Here is a 13,919-nt window from a genome sequence, read left to right as displayed (position 1 = left end):
GAAGCCCGCAGTCCAGAGTACCAGCCTATTGCAATAGCCAACTAGCGCGCTGTGTGGGCTGGGCGATAACACCCACCTGCCCACGTTCATACACCCGTAGATAGCTTCGAAAGGTGGGTTGTTGGGTCAACGAAAAATATGCGAGGGCAAAATAGGACAAGAAAAAGGAAACAGACACGACAATATTTCCTCGGCTCTGTTTAATTTCGCACTCACATTTCTTCACCGTATTCGCCCCAAGTATCCACACACAAAATGCGAGGTGATATACACAATTGTGATTTATTAACATGCTTCGACGTTGCCTAATAAGAACAGTGAGCACGCTCTCTCAACACCGGTGTCCGTTCGAAGGTCCGCAACTTCTGCCGAAACCCGCAATGATGGCGCCGAAGAATACTCCTTCTTGAGGTGTAAACCTCGTCCACTGTGTAAATAAAAGGTCTCTAACGAGCTGCTCCTTGCAGGGTGTCACTCTGTGCTCTGTTTAGTGTTTATCACGGCTTCCACAATGCGCCGGACGTAGTCCTTGGCTCGGTCGCACGACCTGTACGCCTGAGCGCAGTCTTGGCCAATCCACCCTTTGCCAAGTGCTCCTAAGAGGGAGTCAGGCAACTCCGCTACGCCCCTGCGATGTTGGAAAGGTGAAAAAAAAAAGAATATATGATGCAGCGCTTTTAGTTGCTCTCTGAGCAAGAAGCAACTAATTTATTGATTTGTGTGTACTAACGTCCTAAAGCAACACACGGGAAGAGATACGCCGTAATGGAAGGCTCCGAACGAATTCAGGTGAGCGTATGAACCTATAGATACCGATAAGCGTTCCACCCACACCGGAATGCGGCCACTGTGGTCGGGAGCCCAACCCGCGTCCTCGTGGTGCAGCAGCAAAATGCAAGTGCCACTGAGCCACCACGGCGTTTAACAAAGAACTTTGTAGAAGGCGCGAATATAGAAAGAAACAATGTTAGTCAGCTACAATAAAAAAACATGGAAGAAAAATTATCTGAATCCCACACTCTGCAGGAACCGATGTAAGCAACGCTTTCTGTGCTGTTTGCTTTGATTGACAATAATTAGCACTCATGTTGACAGCGAACGAATGAGGCGTTGTTGTCCGCCATACTTCACAACCTCTCTGAGAGTTGAGAATTTACATACAGCAATCGGAGCTTGCAGGCGCCATGCCACTCCTACATACGCAAGGCGTGAATCTGCCCACCGCACTAAATCGATGCTTGCAGAAAGCAACTCGTAAAAAAACCATCGAATCTCGCCCGTCGTGTTCGATAATGCGAGCAGAGTCGGTTGTTTGGTTAGTCTAGATCAGATTAGGAGGTTTACCGCTCCGAAACTACGCGGTAAATTAATTAGGGGCGATGCAGATGAAGGAGTCCGATTTAACGTCGACCACGTACCTGACGGGGTCAATTAATGTGCAGCCAAAGCACGGTACACGAGCTTTTTTGCATTCCGCACCCATCATAACGCTGCCGAGAATGGAACACGCGACATCGCACTCAGCCACAGAACACCATATAAACTGAGCCACCGGGGAGGGTATATATATTTCGATATCACCAGTAATTGTCACGTTTTCGTAACTGAAATTAAATTCGCATATTAATTATCGTATTTGAAGGATTGTGGTTTCCGACGCAAACGGAAACGCATCTCCGATAAACGAACTGCAGAAGCGGAGTTGTGTTATCTGCAACGGGCATATATTCTGTAAATTTTCATGCAGCTGATGTTGCCCACATCGAACAAGTGAACTTATCCCGCGCACATCTTAACACAACCAGAAAAAAAAACAAGAAAAAACAGTGTTTTATATATATATATATATATATTTATATGTTATGTGGCGCCTGCGATAAGTTCGCTCAATCAAATTGGAAATCTGCGCTTCTCGTTCTTACGCACCTTTTTTTTACTACTTTTTACCACTAGCCTTAGCATAGCCCCGCCGCATAAACAAATAACGTAATGAGCTATAACGTAGGAGCTTCGAAATCAGAGCCAGTTGGTGCACCGTTTACAGGGAAGACCAGTCAAAGAGACGAAGGGCAAGAGGACGGAATTCACACCGCAACGACTGGACTAACTGTGCTTTATTGAAAACAGCACATTCCCTGCAAGGCTAACCGAGCGTGCGCAGCGCAACCAGCCACAAATAAAATGCAATGGCAAGGGGGAGAGATGCACAGAATCTATCGCGACCGATCTAAAAAAGGAAAATTCCTTTTCGAGCAAGCGCACTGAAGTTGTGCTAATGCAATCATCACCTTGCAAACCTAGTATGTAGTAAGCTTCTAGAATATCGCGCTCTTCTTTGACCCTGCCTCTGCCAAAAACAACAACATTGCTGAATTCCTTCTCATTTTCACTGGTCTTTCCTGTAAAGTTACAATGCGCCTCCCAACGTCGGCGCAGCAGAAGCGTGTACGTACTAGATAATTTCACGGCCGGACTGGATTACACGTTCGGGCGCGTGTTCCAGACCGGCCGTTGTGTTAATTCACCTTCCTGGCGTCCACGCTTACGAAAAGTGGCACATTGACTACACGGGCAAGCGGCCTCTGCCTGCCACCAATGTCGCCTCTTATACAGCGAAGAGAGGTTTCCACACCAACAACTGCGGACGCGTTTTGGCAAAAGCGGGCTTCCGCTGCTTGTGTTCAGCAACGCGCACTTGTTTGTCGCGCCATTCCTGCAGTACTGAGACGCGGTGGTTGCGAAGGGGTAAGTACAGAGAGACGAACGTAACGCATATTCACCTCATGAATCTGCCGACGAAGGTTGTTTTGGAGGAGCCCGTACCCAAGGCACGCGCCACCTGACAGAAGGACCTCTTGTAACACTCAGTCTTTTGCATCTTCACGGCTACTTTGAGCCTGTAGTAGGCCATGAGCTGGAAAAACTTCTCTTCCGGAGTTCCGTACAGCGTTCTCCGAACCCGAACGTGCGGCAGAGTGGGGTCGCTACGACCAACTGCAGGAGAAAACGTAAAAAAAAAAAGGAAGCCTTACCTCATGTGTATCTTTATCGCAATATATGCAGTATATGCATGTATATACAGAGTGTCGCAACTATCATGCACCAAGATTTAAAAATATGAAAATGCCACGCAGCTGAACAGAAACAAGGTAACGTTGTTTGCCGTCGCTTGTACATACTCAGATTATTTTTTTCATTCCGCCTAATTGCATAATTCATCTTAATTAATGAATCAACTTCTAGTATATATATATATATATTCGTTTCGCATGCGTTACATCCACTGAATAACACAAATGTTTCGAACACGAGCAATATTTTTAAAAAATCAAAATTTTCTAAATTTTGCGCCCGCATCCCACGTTTCTCGCTGCTTCAGAGACTCGCCCCAGATGCGCCAGAACGCTTTGTACAATGAGCACCCGTAGCCTGAACAAGTGAACGCCACCTACTAAGCTGATCATATAAATTTCTGATATAACCTCGTTGCATAAAGAACGCATTCAGGCCTATTCGTAGATATCTGGTCCGCGCATGACAGAGATCGAAGAAAATAAATCCTCCATATAGGTGTCAAGATTCTGGACTCACGTGATCCACAGGAGGCATGGCAAATTAATGTCGCCAAATACAGCATTACCGCCGGTACGACCAGCTTGCAGCTTACAAACATGTCGAAAGGCGAACGTCTTCTGCAAGGATCCTGCAGGCGTATACTGCGACGTATGCAGGCTTTCACTTCAGAGGTTGCTGCCCGTATCGTCTTCAGAACGAGGAACACGTGGCCACGAAGTCACGCTGAAACGAACCAAGCATTGTAGCCCCTCGCGCTATCGTCGATATATCGTGGCTGAAAGGCGAGCATTGCCGGACAAAGAAAGCAACAAACAAAAAAAGAACGAGAAATCAGATCAGATTTGTCTTACCTGTCGGATCAAGCAAACCACTGCAAACACGAGGCGGCGTTGAAGCGACTGAATTCCATGCCGGGCCGTTGTCTACGATAACTCTCCAGACCATCGACGCAGAATCAGTGTGGGACAGTCAAAGGGCAGGAGCTTCGTTCCAACAGCAGTGCGACACGACTTCCTCCTGCCAATGATTTTTCACGCTGCCGTCCCACCTCTTTTTTCTTTATTTATTTAGTCGACGTCATCATCTTCTGGACCACGTGCATTTTTTTTCGAGGAAGGGCGGGGGTGCAAGTGCAGTGAGGTTCTATGGTTGCGAGGCGAGGATGATGGACATCTTTACCCTACAGTGCTAACACTTATCACTGCCTCCTCGCCCATCTGTCTGTCATTGAAGGCACCCTGCGCTTGCAGTGAAATGCCTGGAGGCGAGGGTGGTACGAGCCTCGTATCACCATACAAAAATTGGAGGGTATTGTTCCCACAGACGAGCCAGCTCGCCCTGTCTAACCCCTGGCGCATTCTATGAAATAGGATGAGAGCTCATGGTGGCTGCTTTGTATTGGAAGCTTTTGTCCGACTAGAGAAAACGTCCCCTGGAAAAGCGCCCTCAAAATTTATTTTCGCGACCCCACCTTGTTTTTTTTCAGGGTAAGCGCGAGCACGAAGCCATTCCGCGAATTTATCCGAAGAATTCATGTAACCCCCCCCCCCCCCTCATCTCACCCCACCCACCTACTTCGGCTCACTTGGCTAACCAGGAAAGGAATGCACATCGTTCTCATTCGGCATACCGTGGGAACCCCGAAGAATAGACATGTGCTCAGGGTACCGCGATGTTAAACGCAAAGTTCTTAAATACTGCGTTCTCCCAGTCAGTGGTCCCAGAGAATTTTGGTTAGAAAATACCTTTATTGCGCATGCGCAGCAGGGTTTTTGAATGGCTGATTCGAAGTGGACGTTAGGTATCTCATGGGTGATGTGTGAAAAAAGCTGGAAGAATGTCAGATAATAAGGCGCCTTTCGGGAAAAAAATGCCAGAATTTTGGCAGTTCTGGTCTTTGGATTGTTTAAAGTGCTTCGCTAAATTCTGCAAGGGAACTTGATAGGGTATTCAACAGTGCGTTGTTTCAGAACCATCTGACTTAGGATGACACTTCGCAAGAAGAAAGTGCACTTCAGTGGAGTATATGCTGGAGAAATCCAAACGTTTCAGGTGCTTCTGGGCGTCGTATTGTCATATTATACTAATAGGTTGTCATTTATGCGAACGTTGTCATATTTATGTGAATAGGTCTTTTTTTTCCTTAATGCTTGCCTCAAGAATAAAATGTTTTCCGCTTGCGAAATACCAAACATATCTGGCTTAAATTTTGTAGTATAGAGCGTACGTTGTAAAATGTATACTCGAAAATATTGTGTGCCATAGATGGGTCGGGGGCGCCGTAGGAAACTTTTAAAACGACTTTGAAGGCGCTAAATTAAATGTTAGAAATGCTACCCCAAGGGAAAGACTGCCTACGTCTGACTGAAGCCTTACACGTATACAAAAAAAAAATTCAAAGTATACTTCCAATTTCAGGAACGTTAATATGATGGCGTTAATTGTACGCGCGGTTGCATGCATTTATTGCCACCGGTGCAACAGTTTTCTGCCCCACTTAGTAAAGTTGATCATGCAGCGCTTCATTAGTTACATGTGGACACAATACACATTATTACTAAGTAATTATATCAACTGCTTATGGGAGACAGGAAGTAAAAAAAGGCTCGTGTGTCGTCGTGTAACATATGGTAAGGGCTTTGCCAGTTTTGCTTCAGTATGCTGTGCAGCTACATCTTCCCTCTGAGAGAAAAACGTACGACTTGCTACCCCCTCCCCCAGAAAATATTATTCTGGGAAACCTGAGCGTGAGAAGGCATAACTAAAATGACTTTCTTGCAAGTATTCAATGCCTGCTGGTAGGTGCGTGCTGGGTGCATGTTTACAGCAAATGTGAAAGCCTACCAGAGTTTACATACGATTAGTGGGACGTTGATTCAGCAGTAACATGTTCTTAGGAGACCTGGAGATTGAGAGCTTTGGAACCTGATTAGCTATGTACGTCGTCATTTTCAGCACATTTTTGTGTGTGGAAAAGAACATGAACTTGATACAGCTCGCCATAGATCAAAATGCCAGGATCGTATTTTATATAGGTACGCACTTTGTTTCCGTAAAAATTGCATTGGGGTTTTATTGTCTAAAAGATGTTTGACTTGCATATCAGCGCTTTTTTGTTCACAGGCCAAAACACTGCACCACTCTGAGTCGCGTATTTATCGCTGTTGATACAAAATCGGGATGCCAAACAGTCTTTAAGCAAAGAAAACATGTGTTAGGTTGATGGGTATCTGCTTACCTCCAATGCCAACGTTTAGCTAGTTTTGAATAAACTATATTTTGTGTTGAAGCTTACAGTGTCCTTTCTATGTAGCTTTCACTCTGCACTTTTTGTAGAATATGTGGGCTCAATAAAATAGCATTATCAACGCATTCCTTTAGAATAGTCGGAGTGCGATCTTACGTTACTGTCGAGATTAATGAAAGCTGCATTCGGACGGCGTATCTATAAATACTCAGTTTACCCTTGAGTTATCAGGTCAAAAGTGTGGGGATGGCGCATAGGTAAATCACCTGCGAGCGCATGTTATGCACAAAGTCCAAGTCCAAAAAAACAAATATTCGCGTCGCATCTAACGCCGCGCGCTAACAAAATCAGCGGCTTTCTATGTGACTATGTTATCTAGTCAGCTGTCTTGATGAACTCTGTATGCAATTAGGCGGAAAAGCGGTTCACAAGCGTTGGAAAAGAGTCCATGGTCGATCGGCGATGCGCTAGGCATGAAGTCTGCAAAAACGGAGTGCGCCTTCGTTTGGTTCCTTCACAGGCAAGATGGCGGACCTCCGCGCAACTCTGCTGCCTTTGGTAGCATATACAGTAATTCTAGCCCTTAGCATGGCGCACCGCCATGGCTGCATGACGGCTGCGAGAAAATTACGTGGTAACCGAAAAAAAGTGTTTTAAAGCTTTCTTTGTCTCTTCTTTCGACTTTCCCACTACTGCTGCTGCTGCTGTGGGCTGCTGTCGCGCACACCGCGTCGGGGGGTGGTTCAGAGCGAGTAAGAGAGGAAAGACGATGGGAGAAACTCGTTTTCACCCCACCGCGTCGAATGTGCACAATGCCTTCTGGAGTGCCCTGGCCGTCGCCACATAGCCGCTTGACAGCTGTAATTAACCGTGACTCCCCTCAGAAGCATTGCAGAAACTGCGGCGCTTCCCTTCCTACTAACGTGTGAGACCAGAGGGGACACAGATAGAACTGTAGACAGAAGAAGAGGAGGAGAAGAGGCAGTTCCCAGATAAGTGAGCTGGGGGAGCTGACGTGATAAGGCAACGAACTCCCATTATTATACGACCGGAGATGCGGGGAAACCAAGTTCAAGGTACGGTAAAGTACGTTGCTGCTATTTCTAAAAAATAAACGCTATGCAAATATGTCAAGCGGGTAACTTACGCAAGGCGTGCAGAAGCAAAGCTGCATTAATTAAAGCGCACCGCAGAGTCCAGGAGACACTACGGAAGCGGTCGATTGTCAAATCAACACATCTGTGCCCGCCGCGCTGGCTTTGCGGCTACGGCATTGCTAGAGGTCGTGGATTTGATCCCAATCGCGGCAGCCTCATTTCGACGGGGGCGAAATAAAAAACGCACGTGCATTTTGATTTTGTGAAACGTTGAAGAACATCACGGTGTCAAAATTAATCTGGTGTCCGCCACTACGGCGTGCCTCATAATCCGATTGTGGTTTTGGCACGTACAACCCCATAATTCAATTAAACTTTAATACTTCTGCCCCGATGCGATGTGCCATGTGAGGCTCTGACAATGCATAACCCGCTCAGATGTTATGAAATATGGTGCACAACAACGTTTCTAGCAAACACCTCCCCCTGTGTGTTCTGTGTACTACGCAGACAAACAGCAGTGGTGCACGCAAGGTAACGCTTAACATCAACTCACTACTCCAGTGCTGGACTAAAGGCTGAAGAAAATAAACATGCGCCGTCAACATCACCGCTAATTCTCGTCGATCAACGTGAACGGCGCATGAAGCTTCGCTTACATCCATTCCCACCGCGCGTGAGATCTGGGTATTTTACTAGGGCCGCGGCTATGGCCTCAGCCGCAGCTGGGGCCTCTGCCCGGACGGAGGCCGGGAGTGTCAAGGAATTGTACAGCTCCTTGACCCTCCCGAGTACAATGGGAGATACGTCTCTCCCTTTCACGGCAGCTACCGCGAAGAAGCCTCTGAAGGGGGCCTCTTCGCTGAAAGGGGCCTTGATTGGGGGCCTTCGCTGAAGGGGTGACTGAGTGACTTGAGAGGGTCTGAAGGCGAGCTTGTTGGTGTGCATCTATGCTAGAAAAACAGGGCTCAAACACGGACAGGCGGCAGAAACACAGAACGGCCGCTGACTGCTAATGGTTGCTTTATTGTGCGCATAGAAATAGATAGCTTGAAAAGGAGGAAAGGGCGAAGGAAACATAGGGGTGGGGGAGGGTTTAAATTTCCAGTCGCGCATGGGTCTGACAGTAAAAACTAACAAAAACATAATGATTAGTCAATGACTAGTCAATAGATGTCTGTATTCCTTGTCGATGAGAACGATTGAAGGAAAGCTTAAGCGATTCGGGCCTTTGCGCATCATCGTGAAGGTTTCAAAGATTTCACGTGCTCGATTGTTTCGGTATTGGCGCAGAACCTCTGTGTCTTGCATTTGCAAATGGCACAATGGACGGCGTGATTACTCCCATTCTTGTTTTTGACGCAGCACGCACATTCTCGCAACCGGTCGTGTGCCCGATATACGTTTTGCCACATGTGGTGGGAATTTCGTAGGCGACTTCCTTGCTACACTGCGCAGGACGCGAGGTGTAACCCTTACTGCAGGCACCATTGTGGGGTTGACTGGCGTTCACTTTTCTGCACATGGAGCCGAGAAGACAACACGAACATCAGCAAGTCGGGCCATTTTCCAAGGCCTCGCCTTCACTAAAGAACTGCCTGTAGAAGGAGTGACCCGCTTTCTGGACCTGAAGCTCCTCGTCAGCAACAGCCACATCTGCTGCCCCTCGCTCCAAGAAGCACTACTTCCCTTCACGTCGGGTCATTCGATACTTGTTAAGCACCCACTGTGTTTGCTTGGTGGCTATGTTTGTTGGGCTACTAAGAACGAACCCGCCGTGGTTGCTCAGTGGCTATGGTGTTAGGCTGCTGAGCACGAGGTCGCGGGATCGAATCCCGACCACGGCGGCCGCATTTCGATGGGGGCGAAATGCGAAAACACCCGTGCACTTAGATTTGTGTGTACGTTAACGAACCCCAGGTGGTCCAAATTTCCTGAGTCCCCCCCTACGGCGTGCCTCATAATCAGAAAGTGGTTTCGGCACGTAAAACTCCATAATTTAGAGACTGTTAAAGGTCAACTCAGCGTCTTTTTTAAACCATATTAGGATATTGTCATATTCAAATGGCATTGACAGTCCTGCCACCGGTAGGGTGATTCAGTTTGTTTATAAATTCATCAATAATTTGAAATAACCAATAAACGACCGACTGAAACCGAAACGGGTAGCTGATTCGTGTGACGGCACGATGAGTCGATGACGTCAGATCCTACATTACCATAATGTAAACACGCAGTACACTTGGCGTTAACGCCGAAGAAGCGAAGCTGATGGTGTCTCCTGACGACACAGCGAGTTTTTACAGAGCTCCCGAACTAGACAGCGGCGATTTAAGCTAGGATTTCAGCGGCAGTGGTGGTGTAGTCTCTGATGTCACAAACACGGGGTGGCCAGTAGAAAGTCTTGAGTTGGGAACGCAATTAATCTTTAAAATTCATTTTCGGGAAAACTAAATGACATTCAGCCATGTAGTTAGGCCCAGATAATGAAAGTGCAAGATAGAACATATATTCAAAATTTATTTAATATCAGTGGACATCAAACAATCGCCGGAGTTGCCCTTCAAGCGAGTCATGGGCGCAAAGTTTTCATTTTCCCGGACGGGGATGGGGCCCGACAAGCTTTTCGAACCCCACATATAAATATGTATACGGGCACTTGTAGGTTGAGTACGCACTTACGAAAATAAAAAAAAACGATGCTTTGTTTCCTACTTTGCGGAGGGGGTCCGGCAATCGTCAGGGAAAATGGCGCCATATATATATATATATATATACATATATATATATATATATATATATATATGTATATATATATATATATATATAGACCGTTTTTTCGTAGGCGCCGCCATATTGGGAACGCAGTGGCGCCGCCTATGAGGAGCGCCATACTGGCTTGGGTGAAAGCGGTCTTTTGCATGGCAGGTATACGCTCGGTGGCAGGTTCTGGCGTTTGTTTTCGCGGTCGTGCGGTCTGTTTAGTATAACGTGCGTTTTATAAGTGGTAAATGGTTCTGTGAGACGTGCTGATGTGGTTTAATGCGTCATGGCCGGAGTTTCTGCTGGCGTTGAGGTGGGCGGAACACGCAGCGCCATGTGTGCGCGCATATTTGAGCCTACAATCAGCCTCTGAGATGAATTGTGTATTTCTGAATGTTCCAGTCACTAATGTGACCTTATTGCAGTATTATCCTCTATTACTAAGCTGCGCTTTAGGAGCCATGAAACATACGCGACGATCGTAACGGCGTGAGCGTGGGTACCGTTCTGCTACGATAGGAGCTGTGATGTTATACTTTGACAAGCGTTCAAACTGTTCGCTGCAGGTTACATTGCGTGGCTACTTGGTTCGATGAATGAGGTTTCCGCCCCTGAATAAAATAGTTTTGGTAAGTGATAGCAGCATACCTTACAGTCCGAATTACGCTTGTCCAGCAAAGGGACTGTTTACGAACCGCGCGAGCGTCTCAAGCAGTGGTAGGTGCTGGATTACATATATCTTTGTTCTATATACCGCATGGTCCAAGCATACCGCATCAGCGGTTATATATTTATACACGTTGTGCGGCGTGACTATGCGAGGCCCTATATATTGCGGCGTTAGCCCGTTTTCTCTTGCTTTTTCGAGAAAGAGGATGATAACCGAATTTCTTTTTCGGTTGTGTTCATTCCGTTCTCAACGACGCACTCACACGCATTACGGAAATTTTCTCCTCAAAAATAGGCATCGCATTCTTTTTATGCGATCCCTCATATATTATGGCTGTATGCAGGCCATAAAGGCAATGTCGAAGCGCACAGCTTACATATGTACCGTGCTGGTTCACCAACCGCAGTGATCGCTGTGTTGAGCAGCGCCATCGGCCTCATGCAGGAAGGCTAGCGTAGACATATGGTAATTTCAAGCCTACTAGACTTGAAATGCGCGAGAACAATGCCGGTGCATCACAAATATTTGATTGCGCCTGCCGCTTAGATGTTTCGTGGTTGCCTTAGGTTGGCCGTGCACGAGCATGCGCTCTTATAAGCTTTATGTTTTACTCCCTACACCAAGCGATCAGATATTGAACAGATTTACGATTTCATGCTGCTAATACAGAGACACCGGTTCTCTTTGTCGAATTTAAACCGATATAAGCAAAATAGTTCACAACACATACACACTCCGCGACTGATAATGTGCGTACGCCACGGCTGATAAAACGCGTCAGATTTTTGCGCCCCCCAAAAGATATTTCCGCCTACTGTAGTTACCGATGCACGGAAAAGCTCCCCTGACGAGCTCATATGAACGGACATGGCGTAAATTTCACAAAGTAAGATCTAAAACATCTCGAAATCGTTCCGCAGCACGCGACAGCAATACTTTCAAGCAGCGCCGCGCCGGATCGCCCAAGCCAGAGAGGAGGAAAGGCTCTCCGCGCGCCCTATCCTCCTCGCCCGATGAAACGGTCTATAGTGCCTACCTATTTGCCTACCTTTTACGCGAGAAGCCGGTTCAGGAGACTCCATCGCGGCGACCGCACGTAGTGGCGTTCACTGTACGTATTCGGTCAAGAAATCGCGTCTGTAAACGATGGGGGCTGCTAGTGCGCAGGACCACCCAAAAATATTTCCTTGGGTGGCCCTGCGCACTAGCAGCACCCCACCCCCTGTGTACATAAAGCCCTGTTTTCCATGAATAAAATTCAGTTGAAGTCCGGCGTTCGTGTTGTCTTTCTCTTCTCGTCCGTGTTCAATTGTGCGCTGGAACGATGTTTCATAATGCTAATGGCGACCGACTATTGCCCAGCTGTCCATACTTAGCAATTTACAGGCCCGTGCCTTCCAATCTATTGGGCATGAAAAGTCGCATCTAGCCAGTTTCGAGCTCGGCTGCTACTGTGTGCGGGTGCCCCATCTTGCTGATACCGCAGAAGTGGAAGACGTGACAGCGGGACTTCGTTTAGAAACGCATCCACTATTCCTTCAAGGATTTCGTCCGCGTAGCGCTGTCTAGTCAGTGTGTGATCGAAGAAGATGGGACCGATTATAGCACCGGCGCAAATTCCGCACCACAAATTGAACGACCACAGCATGGCACTGGTGCCGATTGCGCTTTACCCAGTGTGGATTGGAGTCACTCCAATAGTGCGCATTGCGCAAATTTACTTGGGCGTTTCTGTGAAAATTGGCTTCATTTGTGCGCATGATGTTGCTCAAAAGGTCCGGTGACTCATCGGCTTTTGTGAGGACCCAATTCGAGAAATCTAGAGGATTCTACATATCCCTATCTTTCAAGCTGGTTAAGGTGGTACGGGTGAGAGGCCGTCATTTAGAATCCTCCAAACTGATGAGTTAGAAATCGGTACCTGGGCGGCCACGTTCCGCACTCTAGCATGATGGTTTGAGGCCATAAATGCTAGAACATCCGTGCGTAGGCTAGGCCTCAAAGATGGAATCCTCGGCCGCTGCTTCTTGAAGCTGCCGGTTTTCATAATTTCTAATGATAGTCGATGCGTTTGGTCTACCGCCACACTTTAATGACTGATATATATTTGCGGCCTTCCTCTTGTTGCCATTTGGTGCTCCCAAGGCAAGGATCATGTTAACCTTCTGCTAATTAGAGAAACACATGGCCACTGGGACGAAATAAAACGCACCTTTAAACATTTGCAGTGACGTCAATTCGCTTTTGTTGTGATAGGTCTTGTGGCAGAAAAGAAAACAAAAAAAAACATCCGTGCACTTTATCTACGCTAAGACAACAGCTATCATAGCTCATTTCTAACACCAAACGCGACGTGTTACTTCGGCCTGGGCGCGGCAGATAAGGCAATGCCTCATTCACACCTTGATAATTAGGATAGTACATCTCGTGTTAGATAGTAAATTACAATTACATAATGAAATCTCAGTAACCAAAATATTACTGGCAGCTGCTCCACTGTGCTGGAAACAAAATGCACTAGGTTTTCTTCGAGTAACGCATTGCCGTTCTTTTTAAATCTTGCTGAATGATAGTTAATTGGGACGTCCTGCATATGTTTATGACCTCTGCATTCAAGTGACGATGTTTCCATCCCTAATAAATGTTGTAAATTATTAGAAGTTTTTTTTTTCATTAGTCATTAGCATTGCTTTTTTGGAAGGAGAAGCAATACTGAGACACGTATCATTCACATGCATTTCACACGCCGTTGGTAAAGACCTTGCCGAAGGGGTCGCTGAATTCTACAGGATTTTTTTAAAGCAAAAAAAAAAAACACGCGATGCAATTTGAAGCGGGATGAACATATAGAATCATATTCATCCTCTAGGCATATGCTACCTACACCTTTAGAAATAATTGTTAATTGTCTACTTTCATCTCTTTCAAAGATATAATAAGCTTTATCCTGTGTATATATTTAAATATATTGTATATGTGCATGGTGTTTGCAGTGAAAATTTTAAAAAAATGTTGAAATGAGAAAATGGTGCTTCTTACGTGATTGTCCTCCTATTGTCAAAATTTG

At 46.4% G+C, this 13,919-nt stretch overlaps 1 protein-coding gene across 1 annotated transcript; it reads right to left on the bottom strand.

The window, feature by feature from the left end:
- Positions 1–263: 263 nt before the first annotated feature.
- Positions 264–4,135, bottom strand: LOC135902605 (uncharacterized). The gene is made up of 4 exons (XM_065432799.2): positions 3,927–4,135; positions 3,592–3,798; positions 2,781–2,994; positions 264–628 (listed from the first exon to the last, which is right to left on the bottom strand). The coding sequence occupies exons 2-4, from the start codon at positions 3,671–3,673 to the stop codon at positions 472–474; spliced, it is 453 nt and encodes a 150-aa protein (XP_065288871.1). The 5' UTR covers positions 3,674–3,798; positions 3,927–4,135; the 3' UTR covers positions 264–471.
- Between the last annotated feature and the right edge of the window lie 9,784 nt (positions 4,136–13,919).

This window comes from Dermacentor albipictus, chromosome 3, assembly GCF_038994185.2.
Source record: "Dermacentor albipictus isolate Rhodes 1998 colony chromosome 3, USDA_Dalb.pri_finalv2, whole genome shotgun sequence".
Classification (NCBI taxonomy): Eukaryota; Metazoa; Arthropoda; class Arachnida; order Ixodida; family Ixodidae; genus Dermacentor; species Dermacentor albipictus.
Note: the sequence above shows the minus strand (reverse complement) of the source record. Positions and strands in the feature narration are given on the sequence as shown.

What these genes read in the sequence shown, in the direction of transcription:
- LOC135902605 (XM_065432799.2), bottom strand. Translation starts at nt 3,673, where the DNA reads ATGTTTGTAAGCTGCAAGCTGGTCGTACCGGCGGTAATGCTGTATTTG. An exon ending in CCATGCCTCCTGTGGATCAC is followed by an intron (nt 2,995 to 3,591) that starts GTGAGTCCAGAA and finishes TTTCTCCTGCAG; the next exon opens with TTGGTCGTAGCGACCCCACT. An exon ending in TTCGTCGGCAGATTCATGAG is followed by an intron (nt 629 to 2,780) that starts GTGAATATGCGT and finishes CCAACATCGCAG; the next exon opens with GGGCGTAGCGGAGTTGCCTG.